At 49.5% G+C, this 26748-nt stretch overlaps 2 protein-coding genes across 3 annotated transcripts in view; one reads left to right on the forward strand and one right to left on the reverse strand.

Moving 5' to 3' along the window:
- The window catches only part of LOC124021124 (MHC class II regulatory factor RFX1-like), a 33454-nt gene extending 14438 nt beyond the window's left edge, over positions 1-19016 (reverse strand). The window contains exons 1-6 of one of the 2 annotated variants that reach the window (XM_046336453.1): positions 18872-19016; positions 17098-17436; positions 12553-12656; positions 8112-8179; positions 3159-3402; positions 2758-2939 (exon numbers count right to left, since the gene is read on the reverse strand). In XM_046336453.1, the coding sequence (XP_046192409.1) occupies positions 2758-2939; positions 3159-3402; positions 8112-8179; positions 12553-12656; positions 17098-17404 (905 nt within the window). In that variant the 5' untranslated portion in view covers positions 17405-17436; positions 18872-19016. Of the gene's footprint in view, positions 1-2757; positions 2940-3158; positions 3403-8111; positions 8180-12552; positions 12657-13904; positions 14227-17097; positions 17437-18871 lie in introns of those variants that run through there. The other variant, XM_046336454.1, reaches the window with a different exon arrangement.
- A 5631-nt stretch (positions 19017-24647) lies between these two features.
- Positions 24648-26024, forward strand: rln3b (relaxin 3b). The gene is made up of 2 exons (XM_046336473.1): positions 24648-25090; positions 25589-26024. Exons 1-2 carry the CDS (start codon positions 24913-24915, stop codon positions 25882-25884), a joined length of 474 nt encoding a protein of 157 aa, XP_046192429.1. The 5' UTR covers positions 24648-24912; the 3' UTR covers positions 25885-26024.
- The last annotated feature ends 724 nt before the right edge of the window (positions 26025-26748 follow it).

The raw sequence follows: 26748 nt of genomic DNA on the forward strand, positions 1-26748 counted from the left end.
TATTTAACCAGATAGGCCAGTTGAGAACACCTTTATTTAACCAGGTAGGCCAGTTGAGAACACCTTTATTTAACCAGGTAGGCTAGTTGAGAACACCTTTATTTAACCAGGTAGGCTAGTTGAGAACACCTTTATTTAACCAGGTAGGCTAGTTGAGAACACCTTTATTTAACCAGGTAGGCTAGTTGAGAACACCTTTTTTTAACCAGGTAGGCCAGTTGAGAACACCTTTATTTAACCAGGTAGGCTAGTTGAGAACACCTTTATTTAACCAGGTAGGCTAGTTGAGAACACCTTTATTTAACCAGGTAGGCTAGTTGAGAACACCTTTATTTAACCAGGTAGGCTAGTTGAGAACACCTTTATTTAACCAGGTAGGCTAGTTGAGAACAAGTTCTCATTTACAACTGTGACCTGGCCAAGATAAAGCCAAGCAGTGTGACACAAACAACAACAAAGAGTTACACATGGAGTAAACAATAAACAAGTCAATAATACAGTAGAACAAAAAGACTAAGTCTATATACAGTGTGTGCAAATGGTGTGAGGAGGTAAAGCAATAAATAGGCCACAGTAGCAGAGTAATTACAATTTACAGATTAACACTGGAGTGATGGATGAGCAGATGATGATGAGCAGATGAAGGTGTGTAAGTAGAGATACTGGTGTGTAAGTAGAGATACTGGTGTGCAAAATAGCAGAAAAGTAAATAAAGATTATTTCACTTATAATTCACTGTATTACAATTCCAGAGGTCAGAAGTTTACAAACACTAAATTGACTTTGCCTTCAAACAGCTTGGAAAATTCCATAAAATGATGTCATGGCTTTAGAAGCCTCTGATAGGCTAATTGACATCATGTGAGTCAATTGGAGGTGTACCTGTGGATGTATTTCAGTGCCTCTTTGCTTGACATCATGGGAAATCAAAGACCATCAAGACCTCAGAAAAAAAATTGTAGACCTCCACAAGTCTGGTTCATCCTTGGGAGCAATTCCCAAACAACTGAAGGTACCAGGTTCATCTGTACAAACAATAGTACGCAGGTATAAACACCATGGGACCACGCAGCCATCATACCACTCAGGAAGGAGACGTATTCTGTCTCCTGGAGATGAACGTACTTTGGTGAGAAAAGTGCAAATCAATCACAGAACAACAGCAAAGGACCTTGTGAAGTTGCTGGAGGAAACAGGTACAAAAGTATCTATATTCACAGTAAAACGAGTCCAATATCAACATAACCTGAAAGGCCGCTCAGCAAGGAAGAAGCCACTGCTCCAAAACCGCAATAAAAAGCCAGACTACAGTTTGTAACTGCACATGGGGACAAAGATCGTAATTTTTGGAGAAATGTCCTCTGGTCTGATGAAACAAAAATAGAACTGTTTGGCCATAATGACCATCGTTATGTTTTGAATAAAAAAAGGGGAGGCTTGCAAGCCGAAGAACACCATCCCAACCGTGAAGCACGGGGGTGGCAGCATCATGTTGTGGAAGAAGAACACCATCCCAACCGTGAAGCACGGGGGTGGCAGCGTCATGTTGTGGAAGAAGAACACCATCCCAACCGTGAAGCACGGGGGTGGCAGCGTCATGTTGTGGAAGAAGAACACCATCCCAACCGTGAAGCACGGGGGTGGCAGCGTCATGTTGTGGAAGAAGAACACCATCCCAACCGTGAAGCACGGGGGTGGCAGCGTCATGTTGTGGAAGAAGAACACCATCCCAACCGTGAAGCACGGGGGTGGCAGCATCATGTTGCGGGGGTGCTTTGCTGCAGGAGGGACTGGTGCACTTCACAAAATTGATGACATCATGAGGTTGGAAAATTATGTGGATATTTTGAAGCAACATCTGAGTCAGGAAGTTAAAGCTTGGTCACAAATGGGTCTTCCAAATGGACAATGACCCCAAACATACTTCAAAAGTTGTGGAAAAATGGCTAGAGGACAACAAAGTCAAGGTATTGGAGTGGTCATCACAAAGACCTAACCTCAATCCTATAGAAAATGTGATGGCAGAACTGGAAACGCGTTGTGCGAGCAAGGAGGCCTATAAACCTGACTCCGTTACACCAGCTCTTGTCAGGAGTAATGGGCCAAACATTTTGCCCAAGTTAAACAATTTAAAGGTAATGCTGCCAAATACTAATTGAGTATATGTAAACTTCTGACCCACTGGGAATGTGAAGAAAGAAATCAAATCTGAAATAAATCATTCTCTCTGCTATTACTCTGACATTTCACATTCTTAAAATAAAGTGGTGATCCTAACTGACCTAAAACAGGGAATTTTTACTAGGATTAAATGTCAGGAATTGTGAAACACTGAGTTTAAATGTATTTGACTAAGGTGTATGTAAACTTCCGACTTCAACTGTAGGCGTGTGTGTTATATAGATGTGTGTATAGTGTACATACCGTGTGTTATATAGATGTGTGTGTGCATACCGTGTGTTATATAGATGTGTGTGTACATACCGTGTGTTATGTAGATGTGTGTGTACATACCGTGTGTTATATAGATGTGTGTATAGTGTACATACCGTGTGTTATACAGATGTGTGTATAGTGTGCATACCGTGTGTTATATAGATGTGTGTAGTGTACATACCGTGTGTTATATAGATGTGTGTATAGTGTACATACCGTGTGTTATATAGATGTGTGTATAGTGTACATACCGTGTGTTATATAGATGTGTGTATAGTGTACATACCGTGTGTTATATAGATGTGTGTATAGTGTACATACCGTGTGCCCAGGCGTCTGGTCCTCAGCCCCATGAAGACAGATCTGATGAGTTTGCCGAAGGAGGCAGCGTTGACAGGTTCCAGCTTGTGATCCTGACAGTGTAAGAGGTAGTGGCAGTAGAGGGTACAGCGAGGCAGACTGACCCCCTCTGCACCCTCGTAGTTATCCAGCAGCCACTGTACCTGGGGGGGGGGGACAGCTGAAGACTAGAGGGATTTGTCCAAATCAACGTGCACAAACAGTAGTGGTGTTACTATTCACACACACACACACACACACACACACACACACACACACACACACACACACACACACACACACACACACACACACACACACACACACACACACACACACACACACACACACACACACACACACACACACACACCCCTACTCACTGTGGCGGGCGCTGCTCTGGTGTTGTGACTGGAGTAGTCCCCACCCCCCAATACGTGTCCGCCCTGGATGACGTAACCACTCCCACCTCCTCCCGTTGCCGCGGTGATGGAGACCGACTGTGAAGTCACGGAGTTAATGACCTGTGACCCCGAGGTGGGCGTGGACTCGTAGTAGGAAGAGGAGGAAGAGGGAGGGGTCTGGGAGTAGAGGGAGGAGTCGGGGTACGGGTAGCTGCCAGAACGACTGGAGGGAGAGACAGAGAAAGAGACAGAGAGAGAGACCGAGAGAGAGACCGAGAGAGAGACCGAGAGAGAGACCGAGAGAGAGACCGAGAGAGAGAGAGAGACAGAGGGAGGGAGAGACAGAGGGAGGGAGAGACAGAGGGAGGGAGAGACAGAGGGAGGGAGAGACAGAGGGAGGGAGAGACAGAGGGAGAGACAGAGAGAGAGAGAGACAGAGGGACAGAGGGAGGGAGAGACAGAGGGAGAGAGAGACAGAGGGAGAGAGAGACAGAGGGAGAGAGAGACAGAGGGAGAGAGAGACAGAGAGAGAGACAGAGAGAGAGACAGAGAGAGAGAGAGAGAGACAGAGGGAGGGAGAGACAGAGAGAGAGACAGAGAGAGAGACAGAGAGACAGAGGGAGGGAGAGACAGAGGGAGGGAGAGACAGAGGGAGGGAGAGACAGAGGGAGGGAGAGACAGAGGGAGGGAGAGACAGAGGGAGGGAGAGACAGAGGGAGGGAGAGACAGAGGGAGGGAGAGACAGAGGGAGGGAGAGACAGAGGGAGGGAGAGACAGAGGGAGACAGAGACAGAGGGAGACAGAGACAGAGGGAGAGACAGAGGGAGAGACAGAGGGAGAGACAGAGGGAGAGACAGAGGGAGGAGAGACAGAGGGAGAGGGAGAGACAGAGGGAGGGAGAGACAGAGGGAGGGAGAGACAGAGGGAGGGAGAGACAGAGGGAGGGAGAGACAGAGGGAGGGAGTGACAGAGGGAGGGAGAGACAGAGGGAGGGAGAGACAGAGGGAGGGAGAGACAGAGGGAGGGAGAGACAGAGGGAGGGAGAGACAGAGGGAGGGAGAGACAGAGGGAGGGAGAGACAGAGGGAGAGACAGACAGAGGGAGGGAGAGACAGAGGGAGGGAGAGACAGAGGGAGGGAGAGACAGAGGGAGGGAGAGACAGAGGGAGAGACAGAGGGAGAGACAGAGGGAGGGAGAGACATAGAGGGAGAGACATAGAGGGAGAGACATAGAGGGAGAGACAGAGGGAGAGACAGAGGGAGAGACAGAGGGAGAGACATAGAGGGAGAGACATAGAGGGAGAGACATAGAGGGAGAGACATAGAGGGAGAGACATAGAGGGAGAGACATAGAGGGAGAGACAGAGGGAGAGACAGAGGGAGAGAGGGACAGAGGGAGAGAGGGACAGAGGGAGAGACAGAGGGAGAGAGAGACAGAGGGAGGGAGAGACAGAGGGAGGGAGAGACAGAGGGAGAGACAGAGGGAGAGAGGGACAGAGGGAGAGACAGAGGGAGAGAGGGACAGAGGGAGAGAGAGACAGAGGGAGAGACAGAGGGAGAGAGAGACAGAGGGAGAGACAGAGGGAGAGAGGGACAGAGGGAGAGACAGAGGGAGAGACAGAGGGAGAGACAGAGGGAGAGACAGAGGGAGAGAGAGACAGAGGGAGAGAGAGACAGAGGGAGAGAGAGAGATGGGAAGGAGAGACAGAGGGAGAGAGAGACAGAGGGAGAGAGAGACAGAGGGAGGGAGAGACAGAGGGAGGGAGAGACAGAGGGAGGGAGAGACAGAGGGAGGGAGAGACAGAGGGAGAGACAGAGGGAGGGAGAGACAGACAGAGGGAGAGACAGAGGGAGAGACAGAGGGAGAGACAGAGAGAGAGACAGAGGGAGAGACAGAGGGAGAGAGGGACAGAGGGAGAGAGAGACAGAGGGAGAGAGAGACAGAGGGAGAGAGAGACAGAGGGAGAGAGAGACAGAGGGAGAGACAGAGGGAGAGACAGAGGGAGAGACAGAGGGAGAGACAGAGGGAGAGAGGGACAGAGGGAGAGACAGAGGGAGAGAGAGACAGAGGGAGAGACAGAGGGAGAGAGAGACAGAGGGAGGGAGAGACAGAGGGAGGGAGAGACAGAGGGAGAGACAGAGGGAGAGACAGAGGGACAGAGGGACAGAGGGAGAGACAGAGGGAGAGACAGAGGGAGAGACAGAGGGAGAGAGAGACAGAGGGAGAGACAGAGGGAGAGAGGGACAGAGGGAGAGACAGAGGGAGAGACAGAGGGAGAGACAGACAGAGGGAGAGAGAGACGGAGAGACAGACAGAGGGAGAGAGAGACAGAGGGAGAGAGAGACAGAGGGAGAGAGAGACAGAGGGAGAGAGAGACAGAGGGAGGGAGAGACAGAGGGAGGGAGAGACAGAGGGAGGGAGAGACAGAGGGAGAGACAGAGAGAGAGACAGAGAGAGAGAGAGACAGAGGGACAGAGGGAGGGAGAGACAGAGGGAGAGAGAGACAGAGGGAGAGAGAGACAGAGGGAGAGAGAGACAGAGAGAGAGACAGAGAGAGAGACAGAGAGAGAGACAGAGAGAGAGAGAGAGACAGAGGGAGGGAGAGACAGAGAGAGAGACAGAGAGAGAGACAGAGAGACAGAGGGAGGGAGAGACAGAGGGAGGGAGAGACAGAGGGAGGGAGAGACAGAGGGAGGGAGAGACAGAGGGAGGGAGAGACAGAGGGAGGGAGAGACAGAGGGAGGGAGAGACAGAGGGAGGGAGAGACAGAGGGAGGGAGAGACAGAGGGAGGGAGAGACAGAGGGAGGGAGAGACAGAGGGAGACAGAGACAGAGGGAGAGACAGAGGGAGAGACAGAGGGAGAGACAGAGGGAGAGACAGAGGGAGGGAGAGACAGAGGGAGGGAGAGACAGAGGGAGGGAGAGACAGAGGGAGGGAGAGACAGAGGGAGGGAGAGACAGAGGGAGGGAGAGACAGAGGGACAGAGGAGAGACAGAGGGAGGGAGAGACAGAGGGAGGGAGAGACAGAGGGAGGAGAGACAGAGGGAGGGAGAGACAGAGGGAGAGACAGACAGAGGGAGGGAGAGACAGAGGGAGGGAGAGACAGAGGGAGGGAGAGACAGAGGGAGAGACAGAGGGAGAGACAGAGGGAGGGAGAGACATAGAGGGAGAGACATAGAGGGAGAGACATAGAGGGAGAGACAGAGGGAGAGACAGAGGGAGAGACAGAGGGAGAGACATAGAGGGAGAGACATAGAGGGAGAGACATAGAGGGAGAGACATAGAGGGAGAGACATAGAGGGAGAGACATAGAGGGAGAGACATAGAGGGAGAGACATAGAGGGAGAGACATAGAGGGAGAGACAGAGGGAGAGACAGAGGGAGAGAGGGACAGAGGGAGAGAGGGACAGAGGGAGAGACAGAGGGAGAGAGAGACAGAGGGAGGGAGAGACAGAGGGAGGGAGAGACAGAGGGAGAGACAGAGGGAGAGAGGGACAGAGGGAGAGACAGAGGGAGAGACAGAGGGAGAGACAGAGGGAGAGACAGAGGGAGAGACAGAGGGAGAGAGAGACAGAGGGAGAGACAGAGGGAGAGAGGGACAGAGGGAGAGACAGAGGGAGAGACAGAGGGAGAGACAGAGGGAGAGACAGAGGGAGAGAGAGACAGAGGGAGAGAGAGACAGAGGGAGAGAGAGAGATGGGAAGGAGAGACAGAGGGAGAGAGAGACAGAGGGAGGGAGAGACAGAGGGAGGGAGAGACAGAGGGAGGGAGAGACAGAGGGAGGGAGAGACAGAGGGAGGGAGAGACAGAGGGAGAGACAGAGGGAGGGAGAGACAGACAGAGGGAGAGACAGAGGGAGAGACAGAGGGAGACAGAGGGAGAGACAGAGAGAGAGACAGAGGGAGAGACAGAGGGAGAGAGAGGACAGAGGGAGAGAGAGAGACAGAGGGAGAGAGAGACAGAGGGAGAGAGAGACAGAGGGAGGGAGAGACAGAGGGAGAGACAGAGGGAGAGACAGAGGGAGAGACAGAGGGAGAGACAGAGGGAGAGAGGGACAGAGGGAGAGACAGAGGGAGAGAGGGACAGAGGGAGAGACAGAGGGAGAGAGGGACAGAGGGAGGGAGAGACAGAGGGAGGGAGAGACAGAGGGAGAGACAGAGGGAGAGACAGAGGGACAGAGGGAGAGACAGAGGGAGAGACAGAGGGAGAGACAGAGGGAGAGACAGAGGGAGAGAGAGACAGAGGGAGAGACAGAGGGAGAGACAGAGGGAGAGAGGGACAGAGGGAGAGACAGAGGGAGAGACAGACAGAGGGAGAGAGAGACAGAGGGAGAGAGAGACAGAGGGAGAGAGAGACAGAGGGAGAGAGAGAGATGGGAAGGAGAGACAGAGGGAGAGAGAGACAGAGGGAGGGAGAGACAGAGGGAGGGAGAGACAGAGGGAGGGAGAGACAGAGGGAGGGAGAGACAGAGGGAGAGACAGAGGGAGAGACAGAGGGAGAGACAGAGGGAGAGACAGAGGGAGAGACAGAGGGAGAGACAGAGGGAGAGACAGAGGGAGAGACAGAGGGAGAGAGAGAGATGGGAAGGAGAGACAGAGGGAGAGACAGAGGGAGAGACAGAGGGAGGGAGAGACAGAGGGAGGGAGAGACAGAGGGAGGGAGAGACAGAGGGAGAGACAGAGGGAGAGACAGAGGGAGAGACAGAGGGAGAGACAGAGGGAGATGGGAAGGAGAGAGAAAATAATACAAATCTGTAAAACACGATTTATAGAACATGTCTCCATGGTATGAAGTGTGTGTGTGTGTGTGTGTGTGTGTGTGTGTGTGTGTGTGTGTGTGTGTGTGTGTGTGTGTGTGTGTGTGTGTGTGTGTGTGTGTGTGTGTGTGTGTGTGTGTGTGTGTGTGTGTGTGTGTGTGTGTGTACTACTCACATGGTAGAGGTGGTGTAAGAAGAGTCCTCTCCCTCCACATACTGACTGGAGTAAACATGCTGCTGCACCTACAGAGAAACCAGTAACTCATTTAATAGTCTCAGGGGAATTCATATGAACATCTCTCTTCTCTATCACGCTCTCCCTCCCTCCTTCTCTTTCAGAAACCTTCGCCCTATCACTCCTCTCCACCCCAACTATCTCCCTCCCTCACTCTCTCCGCTTCCTCCCCTCCTCCCTCCCTCCCCTCCCTCCCTCCCTCCCTCCCTCCCTCCCTCCCCCTCCCTCCCCTCCCTCCCTCCCTCCCTCCTTCTCTTTCAGAAACCTTCGCCCTATCACTCCTCTCCACCCCAACTATTTCCCTCCCTCACTCTCTCCGCTCCCCTCCTCCTCCTCCTCCCTCCTCCTCCCTCCCTCCCCCTCCCTCCCTCTCTTTCAGAGGAGAGAGAGAAACCTTCGCCCTATCACTCCTCTCCAACTACCTCCCTCCCTCACTCTCTCCCCTCCTGTATCCCTCCCTCCCCCCTCCCTTTCAGAAACCTTCGCCCTATCACTCATCTCCTCCCCAACTATCTCCTTCCCTCCCCTTCCTCTCCTCCTGTATCCCCTCCTCCCATCTCCTCTTGTATCCCCTCCTCCCTCCCTTCTCCTTCCTCCCCTCCTCCCTCCCTTCCCTCTCCTCCCCTCCTGTATCCCCTCCTCCCTCCCTTCCCTCTCCTCTCTCCCTCTCCTACTCTGAGTGTTGCAGCTGACACGTAGAGCATCATGAGGTGGAACAAGACAGAGTGAAGGATGAAGGAGGGAGGGAAGAGAGGAGGGAAGGAGAGAAGGAAGAGAGGAGGGAAGGAGAGGGAAGAGAGAAGGGAAGGAGGGGGGGAAGAGAGGAGGGAAGGAGAGAAGGAAGAGAGGAGGGAAGGAGAGAAGGAAGAGAGGAGGGAAGGAGAGAAGGAAGAGAGGAGAGAAGGAAGAGAGGAGGAAGGAAGGAGGGAGGGAAGGAGAGAAGGAAGAGAGGAGGGAAGGAGAGAAGGAAGAGAGGAGGGAAGGAGAGGGAAGAGAGGAGGGAAGGAGAGGGAAGAGAGGAGGGAAGGAAGAGAGGAGGGAAGGAAGAGAGGAGGGAAGGAGAGAAGGAAAGGAGAGAAGGAAGAGAGGAGGGAAGGAGAGGAGAGAAGGAGAGAAGGAAGAGAGGAGGAAAGGAGAGGGAAGGAGAGGGAAGAGGAGGGAAGGGGAGGGAAGGAGAGGGAAGAGGAGGGAAGAGGAGGGAAGGAGAGAAGGAAGAGAGGAGGGAAGGAGAGAAGGAAGAGAGGAGGGAAGGAGAGAAGGAAGAGAGGATGGAAGGAGAGAAGGAAGAGAGGATGGAAGGAGGGAGGGAAGGAGAGAAGGAAGAGAGGAGGGAAGGAGAGAAGGAAGAGAGGAGGGAAGGAAGAGAGGAGGGAAGGAGAGAAGGAAGAGAGGAGGGAAGGAGATGAGGGAAGGAGAGGAGGAAGAGAGGAGGGAAGGAGAGGGAAGGAGAGGGAAGAGGAGGGAAGAGGAGGGAAGAGGAGGGAAGGAGAGAAGGAAGAGAGGAGGGAAGGAGAGGGAAGAGAGGAGGGAAGGAGAGGGAAGAGAGGAGGGAAGGAGAGGGAAGAGAGGAGGGAAGGAAGAGAGGAGGGAAGAAGAGAAGAAAGAGAGGAGGGAAGGAGAGGGAAGAGAGGAGGGAAGGAGAGGGAAGAGAGGAGGGAAGGAGAGGGAAGAGAGGAGGGAAGAAGAGAAGAAAGAGAGGAGGGAAGGAGAGGAGGGAAGGAGAGAAGGAAGAGAGGAGGGAAGGAGAGGGAAGTAGAGGGAAGAGGAGGGAAGGAGAGAAGGAAGAGAGGAGGGAAGGAGAGGGAAGAGATGAGGGAAGGAGAGGGAAGAGAGGAGGGAAGGAGAGGGAAGAGAGGAGGGAAGGAGAGGGAAGAGAGGAGGGAAGGAGAGGGAAGAGAGGAGGGAAGGAGAGGGAAGAGAGGAGGGAAGGAGAGGGAAGAGAGGAGGGAAGGAGAGAGGGAAGAGAGGAGGGAAGGAGGAGGGAAGAGAGGAGGGAAGGAGGGAAGAGAGAGGGAAGGAGAGGGAAGGAGGAGGGAAGGAGAGGAGGGAAAGAGAGAAGGAAGAGAGGAGGGAAGGAGAGGGAAGGAGAGGGAAGAGGAGGGAAGGAGAGAAGGAAGAGAGGGGGGAAGGAGAGGGAAGAGAGGAGGGAAGGAGAGAAGGAAGAGAGGAGGGCAGGAGAGAAGGAAGAGAGGAGGGAAGGAGAGGGAAGAGAGGAGGGAAGGAGAGGGAAGAGAGGACTGAAGGAGAGGGAAGAGAGGACTGAAGGAGAGAAGGAAGAGGGGAAGGAAGGAGAGAAGGAAGAGAGGAGGGAAGGAGAGAAGGAAGAGAGGAGGGAAGGAGGGAAGGAAGGAGAGAAGGAAGAGAGGAGGGAAGGAGAGGGAAGAGAGGAGGGAAGGAGAGGGAAGAGAGGAGGGAAGGAGAAGGAAGAGAGGAGGGAAGGAAGAGAGGAGAGAGGAGAGAAGGAAGAGAGGAGAGAGGAGAGAAGGAAGAGAAGAGAGAGGAGGGAAGGAGAGAAGGAAGAGAGGAGAGAGGAGAGAAGGAAGAGAGGAGGGAAGGAGAGGAGGGAAGGAGAGGGAAGAGAGGAGGGAAGGAGAGAAGGAAGAGAGGAGGGAAGGAGAGAAGGAAGAGAGGAGGGAAGGAGAGAAGGAAGAGAGGAGGGAAGGAGAGAGGGAAGAGAGGAGGGAAGGAGAGAGGGAAGAGAGGAGGGAAGGAGAGAGGGAAGAGAGGAGGGAAGAGAGGAGGGAAGGAAGGAGAGAAGGAAGAGAGGAGGGAAGGAGAGGGAAGAGAGGAGGGAAGGAAGGGAAGAGAGGAGGGAAGGAAGAGAGAAGGGAAGGAGAGAAGGAAGAGAGGAGGGAAGGAGAGAAGGAAGAGAGGAGGGAAGGAGAGGGAAGGAGAGAAGGAAGAGAGGAGGGAAGGAGAGGGAAGAGAGGAGGGAAGGAGAGAAGGAAGAGAGGAGGGAAGGAGAGAAGGAAGAGAGGAGGGAAAGAGAGAGGGAAGAGAGGAGGGAAGAGAGGAGGGAAGGAAGGAGGGAAGGAAGAGAGGAGGGAAGGAGAGGAAGAGAGGAGGGAAGGAGAGGGATGAGAGGACTGAAGGAGAGAAGGAAGAGGGGAAGGAAGGAGAGAAGGAAGAGGGGAGGGAAGGAGAGAAGGAAGAGAGGAGGGAAGGGCTGCTTTTGGAGATGGGAATGAGGGATATCCCTCTCGCTGTCTGTCTTCCACTGGTGCCTCTTCTCTCGCTCGCTCTCTCCATCTCTCTGTTTCTCTCCATCTCTCTGTTTCTCTCCATCTCTCTGTTTCTCTCCATCTCTCTGTTTCTCTCCATCTCTCTGTTTCTCTCCATCTCTCTGTTTCTCTCCATCTCTCTGTTTCTCTCCATCTCTCTGTTTCTCTCCATCTCTCTGTTTCTCTCCATCTCTCCGTTTCTCTCCATCTCTCCGTTTCTCTCCATCTCTCCGTTTCTCTCCATCTCTCTCTCCATCTCTCTCCATCTCCATCTCTCTGTTTCTCTCCATCTCTCTCTCCATCTTCTCTCCATCTCTCTGTTTCTCTCTCTTTCTGTTTCTCTGTTTCTCTCCTCTCTCTCTGTTTCTCTCCATCTCTCTGTTTCTCTCCATCTCTCTGTTTCTCTCCATCTCTCTGTTTCTCTCCTCTCTCTCTGTTTCTCTCCTTCTCTCTGTTTCTCTCCATCTCTCTGTTTCTCTCCTTCTCTCTGTTTCTCTCCATCTCTCTGTTTCTCTCCATCTCTCTGTTTCTCTCCATCTCTCTGTTTCTCTCCATCTCTCTGTTTCTCTCCATCTCTCTGTTTCTCTCCATCTCTCTGTTTCTCTCCATCTCTCTGTTTCTCTCCTTCTCTCTGTTTCTCTCCATCTCTCTGTTTCTCTCCATCTCTCTGTTTCTCTCCATCTCTCTGTTTCTCTCCATCTCTCAGTTTCTCTCCATCTCTCCGTTTCTCTCCATCTCTCTGTTCCTCTCTGTCTACATCCCTCTCTCTCTGACTGGCATGCAGGCTCTGTAGTTACTGATACTGGTCAGTCAGGTGTGTGTATTAACCCCTGTGTGATGTGTATAGACTATAGGTTGTTGACATTGTGCTGCCTTCCACTCTTGGCTGTTGGTGACAATGTCTGAACCACTCGATCTCTGTGTGTCTGGTGTGTGTCTGGTGTGTGTCTGGTGTGTGTCTGGTGTGCGTCTGGTGTGCGTCTGGTGTGCGTCTGGTGTGCGTCTGGTGTGCGTCTGGTGTGCGTCTGGTGTGCGTCTGGTGTGCGTCTGGTGTGCGTCTGGTGTGCGTCTGGTGTGCGTCTGGTGTGCGTCTGGTGTGTGTCTGGTGTGTGTCTGGTGTGTGTCTGGTGTGCGTACGTGCAGGTGTGTGTGTAGCGTGCCTGTTGGGTGGTCTGCTGTACTACCTGGGTGGAGACCCCTGTCTGAACCACTACTACTGGAGGACTGGAGTCTGATACACTGTCACTAGAATGGAGAGAACCATCTATGGAGAGAGAGAAGGAGAGAGGAAGAGATGGATAGAGGGAGGGAGGAGAGAGAGACAGACAGATGGAGAAAGAAGAGAGAGAAACAGAGACAGACACAGAGAGAGAGAGAGAGACGAGATGAGAGAGAGGATCGGTGGAACACAGTAAATGAAAATAGAGAGAGAAAGATAGAGTACAGGAGGAAGAGAGGACAGAGGAAGAGAGAGAAAGAGTACAGGAGGAAGAGGGAGAAAGATGGAGTACAGGAGGAAGAGAGAGAAAGATGGAGTACAGGAGGAAGAGAGAGAAAGAGAGTAGCAGGAGGAACAGGGAGTAAATGAAAATAGGAGAGAAAGATAGAGTAGTAGCAGGAGGAAGAGAAGAAAGAGAGACAGGAGGAAGAGAGAGAAAGAGAGTACAGGAGGAAGAGAGAGAAAGATGGAGTACAGGAGGAAGAGAGAGAAAGATGGAGTACAGGAGGAAGAGAGAGAAAGAGAGTAGCAGGAGGAAGAGGGAGAAAGAGAGTAGCAGGAGGAAGAGGGAGAAAGAGAGTAGCAGGAGGAAGAGAGAGAAAGAGAGTAGCAGGAGGAAGAGAGAGAAAGAGAGTAGCAGGAGGAAGAGAGAGAAAGATGGAGTACAGGAGGAAGAGAGAGAAAGATGGAGTACAGGAGGAAGAGAGAGAAAGATGGAGTACAGGAGGAAGAGGGAGAAAGATGGAGTACAGGAGGAAGAGGGAGAAAGATGGAGTACAGGAGGAAGAGGGAGAAAGATGGAGTACAGGAGGAAGAGAGAGAAAGATGGAGTACAGGAGGAAGAGAGAGAAAGAGAGTAGCAGGAGGAAGAGAGAGAAAGAGAGTAGCAGGAGGAAGAGAGAGAAAGAGAGTAGCAGGAGGAAGAGGGAGAAAGAGAGTAGCAGGAGGAAGAGAGAGAAAGAGAGTAGCAGGAGGAAGAGGGAGAAAGATGGAGTACAGGAGGAAGAGAGAAAAAGAGAGTAGCAGGAGGAATAGAGGACAGAGGAAGAGAGAGAAAGAGAGTAGCAGGAGGAAGAGAGGACAGAGGAAGAGAGAGAAAGAGAGTAGCAGGAGGAATAGAGGACAGAGGAAGAGAGAGAAAGAGAGTAGCAAGAGGAAGAGAGTACAGGAGGAAGAGAGAGAAAGAGAGTAGCAGGAGGAAGAGGACGGATGGGAGGAAGATAAACAACATGAGATTATGTTTACAACTTCATCAAATATCAAATCATTGAATAATAATAAAGCAGTACTCACGATACTCTGTCTCCACACTATAACAGCAGTTACTGTAGAACATACTCTGTCTCCACACTATAACAGCAGTTACTGTAGAACATACTCTGTCTCCAAACTATAACAGCAGTTACTGTAGAACATACTCTGTCTCCACACTATAACAGCAGTTACTGTAGAACATACTCTGTCTCCACACTATAACAGCAGTTACTGTAGAACATACTCTGTCTCCACACTATAACAGCAGTTACTGTAGAACATACTCTGTCTCCACACTATAACAGCAGTTACTGTAGAACATAGCTCTTAGGACAGACGAGAGAGAGAGATGGAGAGAGGACAGAGGGCTGGCCATCTCTCCAGCCTTATATATGAGGCAGGCAGAGGGAGGCCTTGGACAGCTAATCTCCCTAGATGGAGGGAACAATCCCCCCATCATATAAACACAGGTATCAGGTGAGGAGAGAGAGGGAGGGGTGGAGGGGAGAGGGGGAGGGAGAGGAGAGAGGGAGGGGTGGAGGGAAGAGAGGGAGGCGTGGAGTGAAGAGAGGGAGGGGTGGAGTGAAGAGAGGGAGGGGTGGAGAGGAGAGGGGGAGGGTGGAGGGAAGAGAGGGAGGGGTGGAGGGAAGAGAGGGAGGGGTGGAGTGAAGAGAGGGAGGGGTGGAGGGAAGAGAGGGAGGGTGGAGGGAAGAGAGGGAGGGAAGAGGGAGGGAAGAGAGGGTGGACAGAGATGGATGTTGACTTTTGTGATTTATTACTGTTCATATAGTATGATGATCCATTCAATGTTATTGTTTATTATCTACTTCACTTGCTTTAGCAATGTTAACATATGTTTCCCATGACAATAAAGCCCCTTGAATTAAATTGAGAGAGAGAGACAGAGACAGAGACAGACAGACAGATCTGTCTCTAGCTCCAGTGTGTGTGTCTGTGGTGTGAGTGGAGCAGGCCAGGCCTCACTAGTGTTACCTGATACTAACACCCTGCCCGGCTGGCAGGTTAGCTGCTGCTGGTAATCTACTAATAGACAAGATGCAAATAAACTACACACAACACACAGTATGGCTGGTCAACTAGTCTGGCAGCTTTACAGTGGGGCTACAATGGAAATACATTGTTTAAATGTTATAGAGCTGTCCTCAATGATTTTAAATGTAGTGTATATCCACATGTTACAGAGCTGTCCTCAATGATTTTAAATGTAGTGTATATCCACATGTTACAGAGCTGTCCTCAATGATTTTAAATGTAGTGTATATACACATGTGGTGGAATTGTGTATTTAAATTATTATATATTTTTTTTTTGTGAATTTCACCCCTTTTTCTCCCCAATTTCGTGGTATCCAATTGTTGTAGTAGCTACTATCTTGTCTCATCGCTACAACTCCCGTACGGGCTCGGGAGAGACGAAGGTTTAAAGTCATGCATCCTCCGATACACAACCCAACCAAGCCGCACTGCTCCTTAACACAGCGCCATCCAACCCGGAAGCCAGCCGCACCAATGTGTCGGAGGAACCACCATGCACATGGCAACCTTGGTTAGCGCGCATTGCGCCCGGCCCACCACAGGAGTCGCTGGTGCGCGATGAGACAAGGATATCCCTACCGGCCAAACCCTCCCTAACCCGGATGACGCTAGGCCAACTGTGCGTCGCCCCACGGACCTCCTGGTAGCGGCCGGTTACGACAGAGCCTGGGCCGAACCCTCCCTAACCCGGATGACGCTAGGCCAACTGTGTGTCGCCCCACGGACCTCCCGGTCGCGGCCGGTTAAGACAGAGCCTGGGCTGAACCCTCCCTAACCTGGACGACGCTTGGCCAACTGTGTGTCGCCCCACGGACCTCCCGGTCGCGGCCGGTTAAGACAGAGCCTGGGCCGAACCCTCCCTAACCTGGACGACGCTTGGCCAACTGTGTGTCGCCCCACGGACCTCCCGGTCGTGGCCGGTTAAGACAGAGCCTGGGCCAAACCCTCCCTAACCTGGACGACGCTTGGCCAACTGTGTGTCGCCCCACGGACCTCCCGGTCGCGGCCGGTTACGGCAGAGCCTGGGCCGAACCCTCCCTAACCTGGACGACGCTTGGCCAACTGTGCGTCGCCCCACGGACCTCCCGGGCGCGGCCGGTTACGGCAGAGCCTGGGCCGAACTCTCCCTAACCCGGATGACGCTAGGCCGGACCTCCCGGTCGCGGCCGGTTACGGCAGAGCCTGGGCCGAACCCTCCCTAACCTGGACGATGCTAGGCCAACTGTGTGTCGCCCCACGGACCTCCCGGTCGCGGCCGGTTACGGCAGAGCCTGGGCCGAACCTCCCTAACCCGGGTGACGCTAGGCCGGACCTCCCGGTCGCGGCCGGTTACGACAGAGCCTGGGCCGAACCCTCCCTAACCCTGACGGCCAACTGTGGGTCACCCCAGACCTCCCGGTCGCGGCCGGTTACGACAGAGCCTGGGCCGAACCCTCCCTAACCCGGACGACGCTAGGCCAGACCTCCCGGTCGCGGCCGGTTACGACAGAGCCTGGGCCGAACCCTCCCTAACCCGGACGGCGCTAGGCCAGACCTCCCGGTCGCGGGAAGTCCTGCAGCTAACAGTAGTCCTGCAGCTAACAGTAGGAAGTCCTGCAGCTAACGGAAGTCCTGCAGCTAACGGAAGTCCTGCAGCTAACAGTAGTCCTGCAGCTAACGTAGTCCTGCAGCTAATGGTAGTCCTGCAGCTAACGGAAGTCCTGCAGCTAATGGTAGTCCTGCATGGACCACTTGGCAAAGGTTGTGGGTTCAAATGCCGCTGCGGCCACTAAAAGGCCTCTGTTGTCAGTTACTTTGAATAAAAGTGGCTGCTAAATGGCCTAATGCAGGTTACATGACAATGGTGCTTTAAGGTTTCCACTGGGTTAGTAAACCAACCATTAACCAGCCTGGACCTCATAGAGCAGACCAACCATTAACCAACCTGGACCTCAGAGAGCAGACCAACCATTAACCAGCCTGGACCTCAGAGAGCAGACCAACCATTAACCAGCCTGGACCTCAGAGAGCAGACCAAACATTAACCAACCTGGACCTCAGAGAGCCTGTCCTACAGGTCTGGTAGATAACCATGGTAACAGTCGTCAGGAGAGGAAGGTGTGGCTATGGTGGAATAGACATGTTTCATCATGTCAGCTACTCTCACCTGAGAGAGTGAGAGAGTGAGAATGCCTCACCTGTAACGGTCACTACGATGTACTGCGGTGTGGAACTCTGTCCGTTACTCTGCTGAACGGCAGAACTCTGGATCTCCGCGGTAACAAACGGAGTCTGAGAAGGAGTGGCAAGAACCACTGTCTTCTGGGCCATGGTGGGCGTGGCTTGAGCAGGAAGTTTGTCCTGTCCGGCTGTGGAGACGATGGACACTGACTGGTTGAACTGGGTTGGCGTGGAGCGGGAGGGCGTGGCTGATTGTGTTGCTATAGTGACAGCGTTGGGCTGGGGGGCCGGCTGGAGCTCTTCTGTGTAGCCGGGGGTTGCCATGACTACCGCCAGGCTGGACCAAGACCACCACTCTGGGGGAAGTACAAGGGAAGGAGTTGGTTATGACACACACACACACACACACACACACACACACACACACACACACACACACACACACACACACACACACACACACACACACACACACACACACACACACACACACACAATGTGTAGAATTGTGCCAACACACTTTCAAAACTTTTTCAACACACTTCAGGCAACCTCTTGTGAAAGCACACTGACAAAGGTGGACAGAAACCAGGGTGGAAGTGAGTATTTTGTCTGAGGCTGAGGCACACTAAGGTTCTTCCTGTTGGATGCAACAACCTCCCCAAGTGAAAGTTTTTTTTGTCCATGGCACTAAACAGCAGATTCAAATGATCAAAGCTTGATGATAATTTGGGTACTTGAATCAGTTGTGTCGTTCTAGGGCCCAGGACTGAGTTTGGGAACCCCTGATCTAAAGCACTGAGGTGTGAGCTCTGGCAAACTATTATCATAGTTATATCCCATGAAATTATTGCATATAGACCCTTTAACTACATTCGATAATGATACGTTTCCACTAGTAGAATATACCACGTGAGGATTCCTGAACTGTGTAACACACACACACACACACACACACACACACACACACACACACACACACACACACACACACACACACACACACACACACACACACACACACACACACACACACACACACACACACACACACACACATAGCGACAGCACACAGGAAACGCACCTTGCTCCTTCTCTACAAGCATATCATATAATATTTTCTCCAGTTGCCATTGGTGTATGCTTCTAAATATTGCTTCTCCATTGGCTTCAGGTAATGTCAATCCCACCCATATGCTCAACCCATCTTCCCCTCCCTGCGTGACAGCCACCGCGAGGACGGCAGAGCATGAGATCTGGCACACATTGCACAGTACGGGCATGACGATCACTTTTACTAGAGAAAACTTTTTCACAACTATAAAATAACAGTCAACATCATGACACATTCGTTTCTATGCTTCAGTTTACACACACTGGCACATATGTCTGTTTTGCAATTAGATTTGAAAAAAAGTTAGAAAATCTAAAAAGTGATTTTCTAATCAAAAGTATCCGTGAACATGTGACAAGTATGCCTCTTTCACGAAGTTTAACAATTCTTTTTCATGTTAAAAGCTTTGCGAACAAAACATTTCGAACAACTAAAAGTACAAGATTCTCATATTACAACACCCGCCATTTTGTATTCCTATAACAGATTTGACATCGTCATAACAACCGTCTGCGCTTGGAACGCGGTGAGCAACTAGCTGGGACCAGTGCTATTCCATCTCTGCCACGGTAGTGCCGTTTAACGCTCGATTAAAGCAATACAACGTTAAATAACTTAACAAAATTATTCAGACATAAACATCAGACGACGGTTTAACAAAGGTGTTGCTTATTCACCTCAAATTCCCACTGGAATATTCCTGGCTTTGGTGTTAAAGTTTGTTTCTTAATGATTCTGGTTGTTGTTGTTGATTCTCGTTGCTTGGTTCTTGTCGCCACGACTACCGTGACTATGGCGCCTCGTCCTCACCCGGGCAACTGTTGCTACCCACCCGTCTTTATCCCGCCCTCTTCTTAACTTTGATTGGATAATTTTGGGGCGATGTCACTCATTTGTCGTCATGTCATTGGAGCATGTTTATGTCAATCATTTTTCTATCAACCGATTGGCTGTCAATCTCTGTCTATCAATCACTTTCACTACCCACTAAAAGTAATAGGAAAACACCCTGGTTCTCCCATTTCCTCGGGGTAATGACTAGAATGGATCCAGCTTTTGTGAAATTAACGTTAGATTTGACTTTTCGTAGAAGGTTAGGAGAATTTACGCAGCAGGTTAGGAAAATCAGGTTAAGGTTAGGAAAGAGATTAGGGTTAGCTAGAATGCAACAACAAAAAAACTACTTTGAACGTTAATTTGACAAAAGATGGTTCCTTTCTAGCCATGATCCTGGTTCTCATAATGGTTGGATCGCTGTCAGTCAAATTATTCCAATCAATTGATTACTGCTCTAAATTTACAATTGAGCAATTTATCATATGCATTAGGGATCCGCGGAGGTACTGCAGGGTTAGGGTTAGGGTTAGATTAGGGTTAGGTTAGGGTTAGATTAGGGTTAGGGTTAGAGTAGGGTTAGGGTTAGGGTTAGATTAGGGTTAGGTTAGGGTTAGGAAAGATCTCAAAATATGTTTAAAAAATATATAAAAATAATAAATAAAATGCACTGTAATTTATGCTTTAAAAATGAAAAGTTTTTTTGGTCAAGTGGTAAAATGTGTAGAATAGCAGGACATTATCCCATGCCAAGAGGAGACCTTTTAAATGTTGTTTTCCTCGGGCCCAAGACTTGATTGGCCCAGCCATGTAGCCTACTGCAGGAAGCAAACATCAGAGTACAACTCCTTGGAGGCTATTTTAATCGCACTCCAGTTGTGTTTTAATTATTTGTTTATTTTAATTTTATTTAACCTTTATTTAACTAGGCAAGTCAGTTAATAAGAACAAATTCTTATTTACAATGACAGCCTACCCCTACCCCGGCCACCCCCTACCCCGGCCAAAGAGGGGTCCCTGAAGAATGTGCTATTACAAAAGGGATCCCTGGCCCCAAAAAATGGAGAACCCCTACATTAAATCAAATCAAATATTATTGGTCACATACACGTGATGAGCAGATGTTATTGCGTTTGTAGCTAAATTCTTGTGCTTCAAGCTCCGACAGTGCAGTAAAATCTAACAGGTAATATATAACAAATTACACAACATATACCCAAATATACACACATCTAAGTAGGAATAAATTAAGACTATATACATCTGGATGAGTGATGTCAGAGAGGAACGGACTAAGATACAGTAGAATAGTATAGAATACAGTATATACATATGAGATGATTAAAACTAGATATGTAAACATTATTAAGTCACTAAGATACAGTAGAATAGTATAGAATACAGTATATACATATGAGATGATTAAAACTAGATATGTAAACATTATTAAGTCACTAAGATACAGTAGAATAGTATAGAATACAGTATATACATACGAGATGATTAAAACTAGATATGTAAACATTATTAAGTCACTAAGATACAGTAGAATAGTATAGAATACAGTATATACATATGAGATGATTAAAACTAGATATGTAAACATTATTAAGTCACTAAGATACAGTAGAATAGTATAGAATATAGTATATACATATGAGATGATTAAAACTAGATATGTAAACATTATTAAGTCACTAAGATACAGTAGAATAGTATAGAATACAGTATATACATATGAGATGAGTAAAACTAGATATGTAAACATTATTAAGTCACTAAGATACAGTAGAATAGTATAGAATATAGTATATACATATGAGATGAGTAAAACTAGATATGTAAACATTATTAAGTCACTAAGATACAGTAGAATAGCATAGAATACAGTATATACATATGAGATGAGTAATGCCAGATATAGACATTAAGTAAATGAGATACTGTAGAATAGTATAGAATACAGTATATACATATGAGATGAGTAATGTCAGATGTAGACATTAAGTGAATGAGATACAGTAGAATAGTATAGAATACAGTATATACATATGAGATGAGTAATGCCAGATATGTAGACATTATTAAAGTGACTGGTGTTTCATTCCTTAAAGTAGCCAGTAATTTCTAGTCTATGCCTACAGGCAGCAGCCTCTAATGTGCTAATGATGGGTGTTTAACAGTCTGATGTCCTTGAGATAGAAGCTGTTTTTCAGTCTCTCTGTCCCTGCCTTGATGCACCTGTACTGACCTCGCCTTCTGGATGATAGCGGGGTGAACAGGCATTGGATCGGGTGGTTGTTGTCCTTGATGATCTTTTTGGCCTTCCTGTGACATCGGGTGGTGTAGGTGTCATGGAGGGCAGGTAGTTTGCCCCCGGTGATGCGTTGTGCAGACATCACTACCCCCTGGAGAGCCTTGCGGTTGCATTAGGTCAATAATGCTTGTTGACAACAATAATTGATGACAGATCTCTTAATCTTTTCTCCCCTACACGCACGCACGCACGCACGCACACACACGCACGCACGCACGCACGCACGCACGCACGCACGCACGCACGCACGCACGCACGCACACACACACACACACACACACACACACACACACACACACACACACACACACACACACACACACACACACACACACACACACACACACACACACACACACACACACACACACAACATGTGATGTACTATCCTTGTGGGGTCCTAAAATTGATTACCCTTCAAAATCTATTTTCCCCTAAACCCTAAGCCTTACCCTAACTCCTAACCCTTACCCTAACCCTAAGCCATACCCTAACCCCTAACCCCTAACCCCTAACCCTAATAGACCTACACAACATGTGATGTACTATCCTTGTGGGGACCTAAAATTGATTACCCTTCAAAATCTATTTTCCCCTAAAGACTTACCCTAACCCTAACCCCTAAGCCTTACCCTAATAGACCTACAAGCCCACACACTCAAACACATTTCTTGAGTGACGTGGAATATATGGCCAAAGAAAATGTTGTTGTGACAAATGGCAGGTTTTGTATTGACCCAAGTTTACTAGACAGGAGCAAACGTTGTGACGTGTGTAATGGAAAATGGCAGGTTTTGTATTGACCCAAGTTTACTAGACAGGAGCAAACGTTGTGACGTGTGTAATGGAAAATGGCAGGTTTTGTATTGACCCAAGTTTACTAGACAGGAGCAAACGTTGTGACGTGTGTAATGGAAAATGGCAGGTTTTGTATTGACCCAAGTTTACTAGACAGGAGCAAACGTTGTGACGTGTGTAATGGAAAATGGCAGGTTTTGTATTGACCCAAGTTTACTAGACAGGAGCAAATGTTGTGATGTGTGTAATGGAAAATGGCAGGTTTTGTATTGACCCAAGTTTACTAGACAGGAGCAAACGTTGTGATGTGTGTAATGGAAAATGGCAGGTGTACTGTAGGAGACATGTTTTAAAGATCGAACACACTTGTATCCGTTTGACAGAGGTGTATTTTATTTTAAACTTTTTTTTGATCGCGACAAATGATGATAGAAACAGTGTTTTTCGAATAAATGATGATTTCCAAATACATTTGGAAGGTAAGCGGTGCACGTGATGTTATTAAGTATAAAGCTCTACTCCACATGTCATTATAATGCCCTCGGCCTACCGCTCTACTCCACATGTCATTATAATGCCCTCGGCCTACCGCTCTACTCCACATGTCATTATAATGCCCTTGGCCTACCGCTCTACTCCACATGTCATTATAATGCCCTCGGCCTACATGTCATTATAATGCTACTCCACATGTCATTATAATGCCCTCGGCCTACCGCTCTACTCCACATGTCATTATAATGCCCTCGGCCTACCGCTCTACTCCACATGTCATTATAATGCCCTCGGCCTACCGCTCTACTCCACATGTCATTATAATGCCCTCGGCCTACCGCTCTACTCCACATGTCATTATAATGCCCTCGGCCTACCGCTCTACTCCACATGTCATTATAATGCCCTCGGCCTACCGTTCTACTCCACATGTCATTATAATGCCCTCGGCCTACCGCTCTACTCCACATGTCATTATAATGCCCTCGGCCTACCGCTCTACTCCACATGTCATTATAATGCCCTCAGCCTACCGCTCTACTCCACATGTCATTATAATGCCCTCGGCCTACCGCTCTACTCCACATGTCATTATAATGCCCTCGGCCTACCGCTCTACTCCACATGTCATTATAATGCCCTCGGCCTACCGCTTGAAAAATTAATTTATTCAACAATAAGAATGTTTTGTTTTTTACAGAACAAGGATTATTTTCTTGACTAAAGAATACCTGGATTGCTTCACATTCCAATGATAACTGTCACCATTAAATAGTTTCAGATCATCTAGGCCTGCTTGAGTGCAAGTTACACCACGGACCATGGTGGCGATAAGTAGGCGATAAGTAGGTGATAAGTAGGCGATACGTAGGCGATAAGTAGGCAATACGTAGGCGATAAGTAGGCGATAAGTGGGCGATAAGTAGGCACATGAGAATTATGGCAAATTCTTGCATTCTATCCCTGCTGGCTTTTGCGGGCTCCCTGAGACATAACATATAGATGGGCAGGGTATACCGGCTGTCACGCAGTTTGTCTAATAGACATAACATATAGATGGGCAGGGTATACAGGCTGTCACGCAGTTTGTCTAATAGACATAACATATAGATGGGATAGGCTGTCACGCAGTTTGTCTAATAGACATAACATATAGATGGGCAGGGTCACTGTCACGCAGTTTGTCTAATAGACATAACATATAGATGGGCAGGGTATACAGGCTGTCACGCAGTTTGTCTAATAGACATAACATATAGATAGGCAGGGTATACAGGCTGTCACGCAGTTTGTCTAATAGACATAACATATAGATGGGCAGGGTATACCGGCTGTCACGCAGTTTGTCTAATAGGATTATGGAAACATTTAAAACCACATCATTTTTATTCGACATAGGTTTTTGCAGGCAATTGTCCTGTCCGCTTTCGAACTTTAAAATGTTGACAAAAATTCAGCAGGAAAGTTCATGGAAACATAGCTACTGTCTCCTTATCCATCCATGTTACAGGACTCACAACTAATATACAGGATAGACATGGGGAGTTGAGCCTGTGCTCCTGAGTATCTGTTTATTTGTCAGTATTAGTGCATGTGTGTGTGTAGGTCTAACTCCTTGTTAATTTAAAACCGGAAGCAATAGCGATCCTATCCCTAGCCAGACATGATAGATAGCAGGTTCCCGAAGTTGTGACACTGGAAGCAGCCAGGAAACACTGAAAGGTCGCTGACGATTAGATTAAAGACGACACCTCTGATATGACCTTTTAACCAGGGACACCATTTTAATCGCAACCTCTTTTATTGGGACCATTGTTCTCCTAAAGGTCTCAGGTCTTAGTCATTTCTTATCTGGCTGTACTCTGAGGCCAAGGCGATGAGAGAGAGAGGGGGAGACTTGGTCATAGTCATGGGTCTCGCCAAGTGGAACCCTATTCCCTGTATAGTGCACTACTTTAGACCAGAGCCCATAGGAAATCCAATTGGCTGTGTTCAGAAGTTGTACACTACGTAGAAAACGAGGGTTCCGTAGGACGCATAAAGCTTCAGTCAGCGGTGCTGGGCTGGACTCTCTCTATATAAGGGGTTCTGGGTCCGCCAAGAGAACCACACAGCACCACCGGGTGAGAGCGAAGGAGACACCGACAGAGACACACAGAGACTCACCCAACCTTCACCAGACCACTGATCCACACCTGCAGCCTGGCTGTTACTTTCAAGGCTCTTTCTCTTGGACTCCTCTTTCCTCTCTCTCTCCATCTGTCACTCCTGATCATGTGGAAGGCCGCGGTGTTGACGTTTGGCCTGTTGGTGGCGCTGGTGGGTATGGTGCAGGCTGCAGAGGGCCACGCTAACTCTATCTACGGGGTGAAGCTGTGCGGGAGAGAGTTTATACGGGCCGTCATCTTCACCTGCGGAGGATCGCGTTGGAGGAGAGGAGTGGGAGACGCCGGTGAGATGGGTGTCTGTGAGAGACGATGTGTATGTGTACCTGTGGCTGTGGTTGTGAATGTGTGGGATTGATTGCCTGTGTGTGTGTGTGTGTGTGTGCCTGTGTGTGTGTGTGTGTGTGTGTGTGTGTGTGTGTGTGTGTGTGTGTGTGTGTGTGTGTGTGTGTGTGTGTGTGTGTGTGTGTGTGTGTGTGTGTGTGTGTGTGTGTGTGTGTGTGTGTGTGTGTGTGTGTGTGTGTGTGTGTGTGTGCCTGTGTGTGTGTGTGTGTGTCAGTCTCTCTTGTTGTGCATGTCTAAATGTCTGTCTGCCTACGTGTCTGTTTGACTGACCGACTACTCATCTGTCTGCTACTGTGGGTTCAACCATACTGAGATGTTTTCTCTCATTCAGCACCATAGACTAATATCTAATATCAATCCTTGCAAGAGAACCAGTTGTTCCTGTAGCCATTTCTTTTCTATTAAGCATTCAAAGAATTTTATTTTCCTCGTCCTTCCAGGTGACATCTCCATTGACGAGGAGACTGAGGCCTACAACCCATGGAGCTCCAACGCCATCCCCGGCCTCGTCAGCAAGCAGCGTCCAGTTTTGGATGCTCAGGGCTGGGCAGGCGAGGTCAGGGAGGGGGGCTCTGCCGCTGCTGCGTTCAGTCGTTTGGCCCGCTCGCCCATCTCAGAGGAAGTGCTAGAGGCGCTGCGCAGTACGGACAGGAAGGGGCGGGATGTCGTGGTGGGCCTCTCCAACGCCTGCTGCAAGTGGGGCTGCAGCAAGGGCGAGATCAGCTCCCTCTGTTGAGCACTACCAACACCTCTCCTTTTCATCCCTCTGTTGAGCATCCCTCCCTCCATCCCTCTAGCCCTCAATCCCTCCTTCCCTCCATCCCTCCTTCCCTCTAGCCCTCCATCCCTCCTTCCCTCTAGCCCTCCATCCCTCCTTCCCTCTAGCCCTCCATCCCTCCTTCCCTCTAGCCCTCCATCCCTCTAGCCCTCCATCCCTCCTTCCCTCTAGCCCTCCATCCCTCCTTCCCTCTAGCCCTCCATCCCTCCTTCCCTCTAGCCCTCCATCCCTCCATCCCTCTAGCCCTCCATCCCTCCTTCCCTCTAGCCCTCCATCCCTCCTTCCCTCTAGCCCTCCATCCCTCCATCCCTCTAGCCCCCCATCCCTCCTTCCCTCCATCCCTCCACTTTTCTATCCTTCCATTCCTCCTGCTTCTTCTCCTTCTCCTGGATCATTGTGTTGATCATTTAGAGTCTCCTGACTGTGAGGGTGTAAAAAGAAAAGGTTACAAGGCAACATGAGAAAAGACATTCTTTGACCCTGCATGTATTCTCCAACCTATGTCAGTATTATGAGCAGTTTTTGTGTGTTTAGTTACTGATATGACAGTCCAATAAAGTTGTGTTTTGAAAGTGGTAATGTGTTACTCTTCATTGACATTTCTGAATGACTCTTACTTGATGTATTACAGTATCTGAAAATATTTTACCACAAAGACTTTATTTCTCAACAACACTAGACTAGATCAGGATTTCCCAAACTCGGTCCTGGGTTTTGTTTTTTTCCCTAGCAGTACACAGCCGATTCAAATAACCAAAGCTTGATGATGAGTTGGTTATTTAAATCAGCCGTGTAGTCCTTAGGTTAAAAAAAATACATGAG

This window comes from Oncorhynchus gorbuscha, unplaced genomic scaffold (assembly GCF_021184085.1).
Source record: "Oncorhynchus gorbuscha isolate QuinsamMale2020 ecotype Even-year unplaced genomic scaffold, OgorEven_v1.0 Un_scaffold_1058, whole genome shotgun sequence".
NCBI classification, from domain to species: Eukaryota; Metazoa; Chordata; class Actinopteri; order Salmoniformes; family Salmonidae; genus Oncorhynchus; species Oncorhynchus gorbuscha.